The sequence below is a fragment of the Phoxinus phoxinus genome (assembly GCF_949152265.1).
Source record: "Phoxinus phoxinus genome assembly, chromosome: 12".
In the NCBI taxonomy this organism is placed as follows: domain Eukaryota; kingdom Metazoa; phylum Chordata; class Actinopteri; order Cypriniformes; family Leuciscidae; genus Phoxinus; species Phoxinus phoxinus.
This window is the reverse complement of record NC_136887.1, coordinates 307,733-322,592: the sequence shown is the minus strand read 5'-3', so window position 1 is coordinate 322,592 and position 14,860 is coordinate 307,733. Positions and strand designations below refer to the sequence as shown.

At 39.8% G+C, this 14,860-nt stretch overlaps 1 protein-coding gene across 2 annotated transcripts in view; it reads right to left on the bottom strand.

Annotated features, from left to right (window-relative positions):
• Positions 1 to 814: 814 nt before the first annotated feature.
• Positions 815 to 14,860, bottom strand: part of LOC307008434 (ethanolamine kinase 1-like) — a 47,918-nt gene continuing 33,872 nt past the window's right edge. The window contains exons 7-8 of one of the 2 annotated variants that reach the window (XM_079631220.1): positions 13,765 to 13,838; positions 815 to 2,584 (exon numbers count right to left, since the gene is read on the bottom strand). In XM_079631220.1, coding sequence (XP_079487346.1) covers positions 2,476 to 2,584; positions 13,765 to 13,838 — 183 coding nt within the window. In that variant the 3' untranslated portion in view covers positions 815 to 2,475. The remainder of the gene's footprint in view (positions 2,585 to 13,764; positions 13,839 to 14,860) is intronic. The other variant, XM_079631221.1, reaches the window with a different exon arrangement.

Here is a 14,860-nt window from a genome sequence, read left to right as displayed (position 1 = left end):
TCCCGCAGTGCTGAATGAGAAGAGCCATTCATATTATTAATAAACTATTGTTTTCCAAGTGGCTAAAAACATCTCCATCTCCGCTGTTAAGCAGATGCGCTTTTAAAGAGAAATGCTCCTTTCATACGCATTACATAATCAGAAGGTATTAGCTTTCGATTCAAATTTGTTCGTTTTAAAGTGGACATTTCAAGCTTTAGCTACATAGGCTATATTTTGTTTCTGTTCTCGCGCTCCAGTTCACGGAGATCATGAAGCGCGCCTGATTGTTTTATTTTATTTTACAAAAGCACAACTCTTTCTTGTTATTGTGAGTTTACACAAATACAAGTAGTTGCGAATAATGTATTATTATTTTCTGTATGACCAGAAATGATAAGAGTATTTTAAGTTGTTTCCACTGTTGATAGGAAAATGCAAGTGTTCTCGTCCGCGGCTCCGTGCCATGCAGTCTAACCCGTATTATGAATGACATTTGACGAATTGCTTTGTTCCTTTTTTGGATAAAAGCGTCTCTAAATATGTAGCCTAATAAATGTTATAATAATGATGATAATTATTATTATTATTTGCGTACACGGATCCCAAACACACCGCGTCTTCTAAGTCAGGTGACTGTAAATGCGCAAAAACTGTTTCCATTGCAGTTTTGCGAAATATTCCTTTTTGCACAGATGGTCGCAAGATCTGTGTGCTTTGCAAAGGACAGCTTGGTAAAAAGCAGGACACACCAAATGCCAGGCATGTAATGTTCACTTGTTGTCTTCAGTTGAACATTTAGTTTAACATTTGAACACAGTTGAACATTTTTCATTTTCATTTATATTTTTATTTCATTCTTTTGAAAAAGAAATGAAAAGGAGCAGAAAGAAGATAAACTTATAATATCTGCCCCTTATCAACATAAGTTAAATTACAATTCCAAAGAGGTGCGCTTACAACACACATCTACTTTGCAACACATATACAAAGACATAAATCAAATATCACATTTCCTGCTAAATTGATGCATTATATTTTTCTATTAGTAATGCTTTTACACTCTTCTTAAAAACAAAAAACGATGTTGAAGTTTTAATTTCACCATTTAGATTGTTCCACAGACTGACACCTTGTATTACGAGACACATCTTGGGTTTCTGAAAGACTTCAGTTCCTCTTAAATTGAATTTACTAGCTCTCTTGATGAATCTATTTAGTTCCTCCACATAGAGGAATTACAATAAAACAGATTGAAAAAAAAAAAGATTCAAAGCTCTTTGTTTCGGCTTGCCTCATGATGGGCCATTGGGGGAGTGTCTGTCACACCCCGGGTCTGAATCTCATTAATATTGATGGGCCATTACCACACCAATGCATAATCCTCGGTCTTACAAAAAAACGGTCTTACAAAGTTTAAATCAATGTATTGTTTTATGTGAACGATTAGGCAGGATGTTTTTCACATCATCTTGAAGCCAGAACTCGAAGCGACAGCATCCATTAGTCAAAAGTCTTTGGAACACATATTTAGTATGCGTTTTGTGGTCTATTTCAGCAACTTTCATTTTAATTTTTTTCAATAACCACGCATAAACATTATTCTCTTAAAAATACAAACATGTACATACATGTTGCTCACATATTATGGTAGCCCCGTTTGTGCTATATAGAGCGAATTTACACCTTTGCCATTAACATGTTTATAAATAACTGAAAAAAGCACAAATGTCAGGGCATTTAAAAACATCCCAAGGGCCCCAAAAACACCTTGGTCCCCAGAGGGTTTTCTTATTAAGGAGGTGACAGGATTTTGAGATTCTGTTTATGGCCATTTTACCCACGGAGCTGCTGTTATTGAACTATGCCAAGGTAAACTTTTGCATTATATCACCCCTTTAATATTTTGTTGTACATATTACAATATATTAGTTGTATTAGCAGAAACTATTAATTATTCCCTTAGAAATGTTTTTAATTTGTCCACTGCACAGTCCAGCCACCCATCTCTATAGCCTTTTTCTTTAAATTTCTCCCACATTTCACTTTTTCTAATCTTAAATGAATTCTCTGTTGAATAAATTGACTTAATCCTATGCAGCTGAGTCACTGGTAGACCTTTCTTAAGTGAATACTTGTACAAGGGACACAGAAATGGTTATTTCCACTAATATCTAGCAGAGGTTCTCAATCCTGTCTCTGGAGCCCCCGACATACACATGTTGTACGTCTCCTTAATGAAACACACATTATTCAGGTCATCAGCTCATTAGCAGAGACTCCAAGACCTCAGATGAGTGTGTCAGAGACGTTCAAAAGTGCAGTGTTGGGAGGGATCTCCAGGAACAGGTTTTGGGATTAGATTTCATAACATATCGGTCTATAGGCCTTGATCATTATCAGCACCTCAGTGATTTTAGGCATTTCAAATGGCCCTTTTGGTAAAGAAAAGGAGGTTGTAACCGGACAAACACATTTATTTGTTAACTCGCAGTCCTACAAATCTGTATGACCAGCACTAGGCTCCTGGAAGAACTGTGGAAGCCTCATTCCAAAGAACTCTTGCTTTTTCTCAAAGTAGTAGTTGAATCGAGCCATGGCATACCTTAGAAAGATTGAGAGAGGGAAAAAAGTACATATAAATACAAGCTGTTTCTTAAAAGTAAAACACCTTTTGTGAACAGTGTTGTCAGATTGGGCGGTTTTGAATTTGATTGTGGGGGTAAAAAAGGATTTGGGCTGGTTTGGGGTCGGTTCGGCGGTTTTCAAACATCTACATTGTAAAGTCTTATTGGTTAAAAAACTAAACTAAAGTGTGCATGTAGTCCATAAAATCAGTCCTCATGACATTACTAGACACACACGCCCAGAGTCAGCCGGCGTTGGTGTTGACGTCACCGACGAGCACGCACTTTTAGCCAATCAGCGATCAGCAGGCAGTCGCGATTTAGCGCGATAACTTGTAGCTGTATATTCAAGTGATCGCTAATGCCAAAGAAGTGACATACAGTAAGTTGCATCTACAGTAAAGAGTGAGATAGTGAGCAACCCTAAAAACGTACACACGTGGTGTTGATGACTCGATAGTGAATATAACTCAGAGAGGAGAGCACAGTTGAATGACTTGAATTGATATAGAATATGGGTGACTCCTGTCCATGGTCATGTGCACACTAGCCTAACCAGACATCTGCAACTTGTACACCGTCCCGACTGCATGCACTCTTGTCCCTGTCAGCCGCTGAAAAAGGCTGGAAATCACCGTCCCAATCTGGCAACACTGTTTGTGAACAACAAAAGTCAGAGAGAATTACTAATATTGTTACTAGCAACTTCACTAAAGAGAAAGTTAAAATCTTGTCATAAACATATGTCTGTTATGTTATTGTAATTTAGTTACTTTTAGCACAAAAGGAAAATTGAGTGTTTAAAGGATAATTCCGGTATTTAACACCTTGAGTCTATATTGTAGTTTGTTTTGGATGAACTAGAGTGGTGGACAACATTTTTTTGACAATGGTTCCTCTCTCGAGTTTTTGACTATAAAAGAATTGGCCATGGACCCATTTAACATTGGAGTCAATGGGCATGTCCGAAAATTTCATTAAAACAACTTTTAACATTAGTTTTCAAAACTGTGCAACTCACCGAGTGATTAGTGGTGTTAGTTGATGATCCAGAAACAAAAAGTGTTGCGAAATACAGTTTCTGTCGTGTTTTATTCGTCATTTTGTAAAATCCCATTGAATTCTGTTGAAGGACTGAGTGCTCGTTAATATAAATGCGCTACCGGAAACGGAAAGGCGGCTGTTTACATTTGGTCGATGTAGTCTTTTTGCTCGCTTCCGTTTCTCATAAGGCTAGCGAGCAGAGCAACTGTGCTCCGGGAGAGTAAGCCAAATAAACTAACAAAACCTTGAAAATATTGAAAGACGTGACCACTGACCAGTGCAATATGAAGTTGAACTCGACTGTGACCGTGAGTGTCCCGCGAGACATAAACATCGGTTATCGCCATCAAGTGGTCGGGAGTGTGTTAACGCTTCAGATTCAAATATTGAGCGGAAGTTACACGGTTGTGAAGTGTCTGAAAAAATAGTTCCACTATAGCAAAATAAACGGATTGGAATCATATATTGCGACGATATATTGTTTATAATCATCAATAAACACCACTAACCACTCGGTGAGTTTAACAGTTTTGTAAACGAACATTATTGGCTGTTTTAATGACATTTTCGGACATGCCCATTGACTCCAATGTTAAATGGGTCCATGGCCAATTCTATTATAGTCAAAAACTCGAGAGAGGAACCATTGTCAAAAAAATGTTGTCCACCACTCTTGTTCATCCAAAACAAACTACAATATAGACTCAAGGTGTTAAATACCGGAATTATCCTTTAATCTCTGCTGGATTTTTTAAATGGGGTGGCGAGAGGACCCAGAACCAGTCAGGGTTAGGGTTCTATAAGAGCATGGTTCTATTACCCCTTTTCCACCAAGGCAGAGCTGGTGCTGGTTCGGAGTCAGAGCCTAATTTCAAATCGGTTCTTTGTTTTTCGACCACTAAAGCACCAGCTCCGAACCAGTAAAAGTGGTTCTTAAGTAGCACCAAAACATTGCTGGGCTAGAAGTAAGAACCGCTTGCGTCAGGGGCTGGGGGCGGGGTTACCGTGACCAACAAGAAGAAAAGAAACTTGTAACCGCCATTTTTTAAATAGCTGCTCGATTGTAATCTCCGTCTATGCAAGTTATGGCGAGCTGCACGAACGCATTGGATTCGTTGGTTTGGATGCCGATGTAGGTTCGCAAAGCCATGAGCATCAATAGTAACGCATTCGGGACTGTTTGGAGAGCATACGACTCCTTGTGCTTTTGGATCGCTTTCGCAGTGCTTTGATGTCACGCGGCGATCGGTCTGCGAGAAGCCGAACCATCTCGAACAAGCCTGGTGTGTTTGTGTTTGGCGCTGCCTCGCTAGCGTTGCTGGGCAACATGAGATGTATACACAGTGACGTAAGATCTGGCTCTGTTGTGGCACTCTAGCCTGTGGAAAGGCAAACCGGTTCTTAGAAGACCCGTCAGTAGAACCAACTCCGAACCGGCTCTAGCTCTGAACCAGCACCTGGTTCTTGCTGGTGGAAAAGTGGTATATAAGAGTTAGTTCTGGTTCTATAAGAGCATTTTACGGTGCTCAATATTTGCCTCTAAATTATGCACCATTTAGCATCGGTAATACCATCGTGGAACCACTAACTAATATATATATATATATATATATATATATATATATATATATATATATATATATATATATATATATATATATATATTAGGGGTGTAGCGATACACATATTCGTATTGAACCAATCGGTACGAGGCTTTCGGTTCGGTTTTCGGTACGCATTTTCAAACTGAACGGTTTGTTGGACCATTTTTCCTGCCGACCAAAATTTCGTTATTTCAAATGCCCACAACATTGCCCAATATTACATGGCAAATGTAATGTAAGCGGAACAAAACTGCACTTCTCGTTATTGTGTGGTTGACGGACCGTTTATCAGTTTGGACCAATGCAGCGCGAGCCGATCTTGATCAAGCGACACAACATCGCTGCGAGATCTAGTGAGAAACATTCACATTTCTCCGTTATTAACGGATCAAACAGCTCTGACGTGGAAACCAGGAAGACACATTGTGCCATGAATTAACTATCCAGTGTCCAGATCTGCAACGTTCACCATGATTTACTGTAGGAACACTACTAACTGTAACCATGGAAGTGTGGCAGGAATAGTGACTATAATGCTTTCAAGTAACGTTACGTCGGTTTTATTTTGACATTATGATTACAATTGCTGCCCTCAAATGTTAATCTGAACTAAAAATAAACCTTTGTTTATAACTACTATAATATTACATTTCATTTTGTCCAAGGAGCTGTTTTGTTTTATATGTTCCTAAGAAAAGTCAAGTAAAGCTACATCATTGCTCGAAGTAAAAAAAACTATCATACTTTATGATGTTAGTTTTAATAAAAATAGAATTAAATTTAATCAAGGAAATTTCTCTGGCATTTTCTTTTTTTCTGTATCGAAAACTTACCGCACTGTGACACAAGTGTATCGTATCGAACCGAACCGTGAATTTTGTGAACCGTTACAGCCCTAATATATATATATATATATATATGAAGACTTCAGATGCAAAAGCCTCTAAGTGCCATCTGAAATTTTCTTCTGAAACGAGCATTTTTATCAAGCTTGTATATTTAATTTCAGTGATTTCACTTTAATGACAATTAATAGGTCATTTTAATTGACATTAAAGTGAAATAACTGAACATAAACATACAAGCTTGATAAAAATGATCATTCCAGAAGAAAATGTCAGATGGCACTTAGAGGCTTTTGCATCTAAAGTCTTCATACATATATAGCCTACTGTGTTTTCCGGACTATAAGTCGCACTGGACTATAAGTCGCATTTATTTCGAAATTTCACAAAATCCAAGACTAAGAACAGACATTTAATCTGGAAAGGCGAGTTATTCAGCTCCACAACAGCACACAGAACAACAGCTGAATAGTGTCCGGTGTGTTAGCGTAACACAGGGTTTCCCGCAGCACTTTGGAACTAAGGCGGCCGCCTAAGCAACACACGCCTGCCGCCTTAACTACCTCGTCAAAAAAATGTATATGATAATAATAATAATAATACATTTTATTTGTAAAAGCACTTTACATTTTTTTTTTTAAATCTCAAAGTGCTACAGGTCTGATGCTAAGAACAATATCTAGACATTTTTAAAATTCATAAGATCTGCTAAAAAGTAATGTCTTTAGTCCCTTTTTAAAAGTCTCAATGGTCTGTGGTGACCTCAGATGGTCCGGGAGGGCATTTGATCGCCCATTGTGCAGAGTTTAGTTTTGGGTATTAAGAGGCGGTTTGAGTTTTGTGATCGGCGGGATCGTGCAGTAGAAACAGGGGTAAGTAGTTCTTTCAGGTAGGGGGGTGCGTTTCCATAGATGCATTGGTAAGTGAGAAGTGAAACCTTATATTCGATCCTAGCAGACACGGGAAGCCAGTGAAGTGTGTTGTGTGGAGGATGGGAGTGATGTGTTCATACTTTCGCACTCTCATCAAGATCCTAGCAGCGCTGTTCTGGACGTACTGCAGCTTTTGCAGACTCTTGCTGGGGATCCCGATGAGAAGAGCGTTGCAGTAATCCAGTCTAGAGGATACGAATGCGTGCACCAGTTTCTCAGCATCAGCTAGGGTAAGTGTTGAACGGAGTTTTGCGATATTTCTGAGATGATGAAAGGAGATCTTACAGAGATTTTTGATATGGACTTCAAAAGTGAGTTGTGGATCAAATCTCACACCGAGATTGGTAACTGTTGTGGAAAGAAGGATGTCTTGGCCAGAAATGGTTATACCAGAAAGTGAGGATGACTGAATTTGGTGCGAGGTGCCAATGAGAATTGCTTCAGTTTTGGAACTGTTTAGTTGGAGAAAATTCTGTTTCATCCACACTTTTATCTCCTCGAGACAGGCAGTGAGTGTTGGAGACGGAGATGATGTTGGCAGTGCTGCAGTTGGTTCTGGATCAGATTTCATGTACAGTTGTGTGTCGTCGGCGTAGCAGTGAAAAGACACTCCATGGCGGCTGATGACATGTCCGAGTGGCAGGATATAAGTGATAAAGGGAATGGGGCCAAGAACCGACCCCTGAGGTACTCCGCAGGTAACTGTGTGTTCCCGGGACCTTGATTTTCCAAGCGAAATGTACTCTTTTCTGTCCGTCAGATACGAATTGAACCAGTCCAGGGCAATTTCAGTAAGTCCAGTGGTTTGATGCAGCCGGTCTAGTAGAATGCCATGGTCCACAGTATCGAAAGCAGAGGACAGGTCGAGCAGTATGAGAAGGGAAGGTGAGCCAGCATCAGCTGCCATTCGTAGGTCATTTGTGACTCTGACGAGCGCTGTTTCTGTACTATGAGCTGTGCGGAAATCAGATTGGAACTTTTCGAATAGGTGGTTGTTTTTGAGGTGGTCCTGGAGATGAGTTGCAACAACTTTTTCCAAGACTTTTGAGATGAACGGAAGATTTGAAATTGGCCTATAGTTTGATAATATATCAGGAGCAAGAGTGGGTTTTTTCAGAAGTGGTCTGATTATGGCGGTTTTAAGTGCAGATGGAACAATGCCGGACAGGATGGACTGGTTTATTGCAGTGATAATGAGAGGGCTTAGAATAGCGGAGTTTGCTTTGACAAGAGCAGTAGGAAAAGGGTCGAGGGCACAGGTGGTGGGTTTCATCCTTTTGATGATCATCTCGACCTCCTGATTTGAGATTTCTGGAAAGCATTTCAGGGGCTGGGCGATTGCAAGCTGTGAGTGTACAGATAGGGCAGATTGGATTGAGGATCCATGAATGGAAGAGTGGATTGAATCTATTTTAGTTTTGAAAAAGTCCAGTAAGTTATTGCAGTGTTCTTCTGTGTTTTCCGTGAATGAGTGGGTCTGTGGTTTTAGAAGAGGATTAATGGTGGAGAACAGCTGCTTTGAGTTTCCGGGACTGTTTTTGATGATATGGGAGTAGAATGACGACCGTGCCTTTATTAGCGACTTAGAGTATTTATTTTGGTGTTTCCGGAAAGCTTGTTGGTGGACAGTGAGACCAGTGGCTTTATATCTCCGCTCAATGGCCCGCCCAGATGCCTTCATTTTCCGTAGCTCACTGGTGTACCAGGGGGCTGTTCGGGAGAAGGTCACTGTTCTAGTTTTTACTGGTGCATGGATATCTAGGAGGCTCTTGAGGGTGTTGTTGTAGTAGTCCACAGGGTCCATAACTGGTGAGCAGTTAACAGAGAGAAGATGCTGAAGGTCGGATGCCAATGAATCTGAGTTGATGTTTTTTAGATTTCTAAAGCAGATTTGGCGCTTAGGCTTGATGAGGATGGACGGTGAAGACATCATCATAATGACCTTGTGGTCAGAAATGCCCAGATCATAAACCCGGAGATTGCTGAGATGGTCAGAGTTTGTGATAACCAGATCGAGTGTTTGTCCCCTAGTGTGAGTGGGGACATCAACAAGTTGAGTTAGATTAAAACAGTCCAGTAATTGCAGAAAATCTGCTGCAAATCGACAGGTGGGGGAATTTACATGGATATTCATATCTCCAAGAACTAAGATATTGGCAGACATAGTACAGAGTATTGTCAGAAGGTTGGACATTTCTGGGATGAAAGACGGATTCGGTCTGGGTGGGCGATAAATGAGAAATATTGTTGTGGAGAAAGGAGGCTTGCACTTAAAAGCGAGGTATTCAAAAGAAGATGGCTCGGGAATGGTGATGGGGGACAGGCCCAGATCACTTCGGTGGATGACAGCCAGACCGCCGCCGCGCCCTGTATTACGGGCTTTCTGTAGGTAGCAGTAACCAGGAGGACAGGTCTCATTTAAAACAGAGAAAACATCTGGTTTGTGCCAAGTTTCTGTAAGGCACACTAAATCCAGACATTTATCCAGAATATGTTCCTGTATAAGGCAGGATTTATTTGTGATGGATTGTGCATTGAACAGTTCAATCGTGATGGTAGATGGAGCAGTGTGTCTCTGTATTGGCCGGAGTAGACTGAAATCCACTCCACGTTTTCCCTCCCGATCCGTGCTCAGCGTTGCCGTGGAAACTCCAGCGTTACTTATTCTGGGAAGGGTAGCGCCCTGATGACGTGTTGGAAATGCGACAGGGCGTGCGCCAGACCAGAGGGATGGAATGCCGTGATCAGACCGGGAGAAAACAAACTTTCTGCCGCAGCTCCTATGAGTGTAGCGCGGCCGGCGAAGCAATCCAAGTTGTTTAATAACTGGTATGCATGATGGAATGTTGCAGTTGTTGAAACTCCTCAGTTGAGTGACGGAATACTTAAACATCGTGCCACTCGCGGAAAACGGCCTGGTGTCCGGCCACAGCGCCCGTGCTGAACAGAGGAGAGCTACCAGACTCAACAGCCTGGTCAGGAACCTCTCGATGGTAGGAGGCGATGCACAGACACAGAAAAAGCTCCGGGCGAAAGCAGACTGGTAAGTTGACAACAGCTGGAGTCGGCGAAATCCGTACAAACACATCCATAAAGTTTGCACTCGTTATATTTACTGGACGTAGTGTTGCTGGTCAATAATAATAATAATTCATTACATTTATATAGCGCTTTTCTGGACACTCAAAGCGCTTTACATAGAAGGGGGAAATCTCCTCAACCACAACCAATGTGCAGCATCCACCTGGACCACCTAACCCAATTAGTATATATATATATATATATATATAGGAGGATGATTAGGAGGCCATGATGGACAGAGGCCAATGGGCAAATTTGGCCAGGATGCCAGGGTTACACCCCTACTCTTTCGAAAGACATCTGGGATTTTTAATGACCACAGAGAGTCAGGACCTCGGTTTAACGTCTCATCCGTCTTTCGGATGAGACTTTAACATAGTAAACATACTGTATAGCCTGGTTAATAGCAACAATTGTTGTCACAAGGATTTTGGGACGGAGAAGCGGCGAACAAACAACGCCAGCGTCCTCTCCCCGCGTCGAAGTATATGAGCGATATCCGCCGTCACTGTCCTGTTTAGAGCTCAGATTCTCTGCCCGAGCCGATATTTCCCGCCGTGTGTATTTGCTGCCCTTTACTGCTAAGTGGCGCTGTAATCACAGGCTTTGAAAAGTGTCAGTTTATTCTCTCTATGGCGTAATCTGCTGCGGCTCGTTGAGGGCTGAGGTCGCAGATAAATTCAAGTTAAACACTTGAGTATACTATAATAGCCTACTTGTCTTCGTGTTATTTTAATTTGTTAGAAGATTTAATAACTGACACATAACAGTGAAATAAATTATCGTAAAATTAAAACATTGTCAGGGCTTGCTAACCGATGTTAGTCGGCAGCATTTGTTTTAGGATTAATTAAGAATTAAATAGGCTTACAGGTTGTTATTATTAGCATAATTTTCTTTAATAAATAATGAAAACATTTCAACATAAACATTGCGATAGAAAAATGTCACATCATTGAGGCTTTGCGTAAGGATAAGACGTTACGCTCATGTTCATACGACAGCGTTCAGGCTATGGGCTGTGTGTGCAACGTGTCTCGTGGCGCTACAAGCGTTTTGAATTCGAATCTCACCTCTATCATTTTCATAACTTTGTTTCTTGTTTAATATGCTATTTGTCAAAAAATAAAAACTTCTGAAGAGTTCATTTATTGATTCGAAACACTTTTCAGAGCATTGTTCTATTCATTGTATTTCTAGGCAATTCTAGGCATCATTTATATTTAAAGGCGTTTAGATGATAACATTGTAGCCTACATGCTGCTAACCGATGTTAGCCGACAGCGTTTATGTTTTACCATTCTTGATGCTTAAATAGGTAACAGATTATTAAAGTCAAGTGTGTTGTTTAATTAATAATGGCACATTACAACATTAATTTGCTACATTCCAGTTGAGCCTCTGTTACGCTGCACAGACGCCAAAACCCGAAGGTGTTGAAGATTATCAGCCGATCGCACCAGAAAATGAAGACGAGGCTAAATTATTGTTTTGTGAATCATTCATGAAATTGAGACGATTGCCAGTGCTTTCCGGCCATAGCAACGAAAAAAAAAATTCAAAACAGATTTGCGACATTTTAAATTTGTATTGACAAAGAAATTGCAGCTTTGTTGTGTAGGCTACATTTAAAATGGTACAAAATGAAAATAGTAGCCTACAAAGCAACATAAATAAAGAACGGCGTTTTCCTTTGCCTCTCTCGCAGATGCGCTGGATCTCTTTTTTGCTTATTTTGTCACTCTCTCACTCTCGATATTAAATGTTTCAGGCTAGAAACACAGGCTACAGCTGATAATACTGTATTTCGCTGCGTGTCATTCACACCCATTACAAAAAATAACTAACAAATGATTTAGCCTTTGTTGCTTCAATGAAAAATAATGCTTTTTTTTATTCACCATAGAATAAAACGAGGTTGATCGCGAATTAAAGAGCTCTGTATCTGCTGCTCACACACATTTTACAACAGAAAACACCCACAATGCACCATGCCCGACTTGATCTTCCATTTCCAGTGTGATGAATGAACGAGAAAACTCCCTCTCTCAGACAACTTAAACTCCCTCTCATGCTAGTCTGGAGATTGCAAAATTTTGAACAATGAACAAATCAAAGACATGGCACTTCCTGGACTCCCTTCAGCATGCTCGATGATACAGATCAAAGATCAAAGGTGGCAGAGAAAAAGTTGCGACCTGACGGAAACTTACTGGTGGCTGTGTAGCCTCCGCAACCTTACGACTGATTGTCGGCCTCTCGGAGAGCGGAGTGTGGCCTCCGCCCGGCTTGTTCGGTAGCTGACGGGAGCTAAAGAAAGACTTTCTCCTTTCTCTCTGGCTCGGCAGGCATGACGTGAGCAGTCTCTGGCTCGGCAGACATGACGTGAGCAGTCTCTGGCTCGGCAGGCACGACGTGAGCAGTCTCTGGCTCGGTAGGCTTGACGTGAACGGCCTCTGGCTCGGCAGGCATGGCGTGAACAGTCTCTGGCTCGGCAGGCATGACGTGAACAGTCTCTGGCTCGGCAGGCATGACGTGAACAGCCTCTGGCTCGGCAGGCATGACGTGAAGAAGCTCAGGCTCTGCAGGCATGGCGTGAACAGTCTCTGGCTCGGCAGGACTGATGTGAATAAGCTCTGGCTGAGAGGATACCGTGGGCTTGTGGGGCTCCTCATCCGCGAAGCCCACAGTAAATGACGAGCCGCTCCACAACAGGGCAAAGTCAATATATTGCACCAGAGTTATGTGAGGGGTATTACCAGGAATTATTATTATTATTCTTTAGCAAAATAAACAGAAAATACGACAAACTTTGCTAAAGTGATTATTTTGAACAAGTATTAACTTAGACAATATTAAAACCATATTATTTTAGCTGCAGTATTTGTATCAATACTGTGTCTGTGAGGTAAAAGACCTCGCCACCTCGTACATTTGTAAGATTTTTAAACAAATGGAAAAAAAATTATGAGCTCTGTAGCTCCATCAATGTTCAATGCAAACATTTTGTTTCTTCTGCAATCATACACTTTGGAAGGAGTGAAAAGCAAATGTTTTCTTAAGGTGTCCCTTTAGCCCCGTTGTACCCGCTATAAACATAGCTGTATATTCCCTAGTTGCTGGAAACATAAGAATTTGGATATGTATATTTAGACCACTATATTTAAGGACTACTTTTTGTCAAATTTGAGATCGTTTTTTATTAATTTGTTGTTAGTTTGAAGTGTCAAACTATTATTGTTACAGTCAAATCACACAAAGACACAGAGAAAGCATTTTGTTCCTCATACACTAGCTACATATAACCGCTTATTCAGTCACACAAAAGTAATCAGAACATTTACTATGGGCTATCAAAAAGGGCTATATTTTAAAATATATAATTAGGTGATTACCCATAATTTAATTGTTTATTTATTTATCTATTTAATAATTTACTTAATTTGACAGGAAATGGGTCGCGAAATTTGAATCGTCATCAATCATTTTGCAAGCAATTGGTGATAAAGGAGCATGCTTGTATCGGCCCCTATATCAGAACAGTAAAAATGGTCATAAAACCCTCATTAATATGCTTTCAAACACAAAGCCCAGATGCTCTTTCTATTCTCCCCCAGTTTCGTATATTATTTTGGAAAGGTGTGTAATGTACCTCTTGAAGTCAAAGTCAATAGTGGAATGTTTTGCCTGCAGAAGAGCCCACAGACACCAGAACAAATGAGCCACCTGGAGACAAAGTGAAGTAGTCTTATATTAGATCATTTACAGACATGGCAACAACATATTATTCAGCTTTGTTCATCTCAATGCAATAATGAAATGACTTAAATTTCAGCACTAAAGGATGAATGCTATATAAAATATATTGATAATATTTTCTGTATATTAATTATTTTAAACCCTAACTAAACAAGCCAAAGGATTCCAAACTCAGGTAACAGTAGTATTATATATCAAGAGTGAATAGTTATATGTCAAGAGTAGTGTATATCAAGAGTGAATAGTTATATATCAAGAGTAGTGTATATCAAGAGTGAATAGTTATATATCAAGAGTAGTGTATATCAAGAGTGAGTAGTTATATATCAAGAGTGAATAGTTATATATCAAGAGTAGTGTATATCAAGAGTGAATAGTTATATATCAAGAGTAGAGTATATCAAGAGTGAATAGTTATATATCAAGAGTAGTGTATATCAAGAGTGAATAGTTATATATCAAGAGTAGAGTATATCAAGAGTGAATAGTTATATATCAAGAGTAGTGTATATCAAGAGTAGTGTATATCAAGAGTGAATAGTTATACACTACTCTTGATATATAACTATTCACTCTTGATATATAACTATTCACTCTTGATATATAACTATTCACTCTTGATATACACTACTCTTGATATATAACTATTCACTCTTGATATACACTACTCTTGATATATAACGATTCACTCTTGATATACACTACTCTTGATATATAACTATTCACTCTTTATATACACTACTCTTGATATATAACTATTCACTCTTGATATGCACTACTCTTGATATACACTACTCTTGATATATAACGATTCACTCTTGATATACACTACTCTTGATATATAACTATTCACTCTTTATATACACTACTCTTGATATATAACTATTCACTCTTGATATGCACTCTTGATATACACTACTCTTGATATATAACTATTCACTCTTGATATACACTACTCTTGATATATAACTATTCACTCTTGATATATA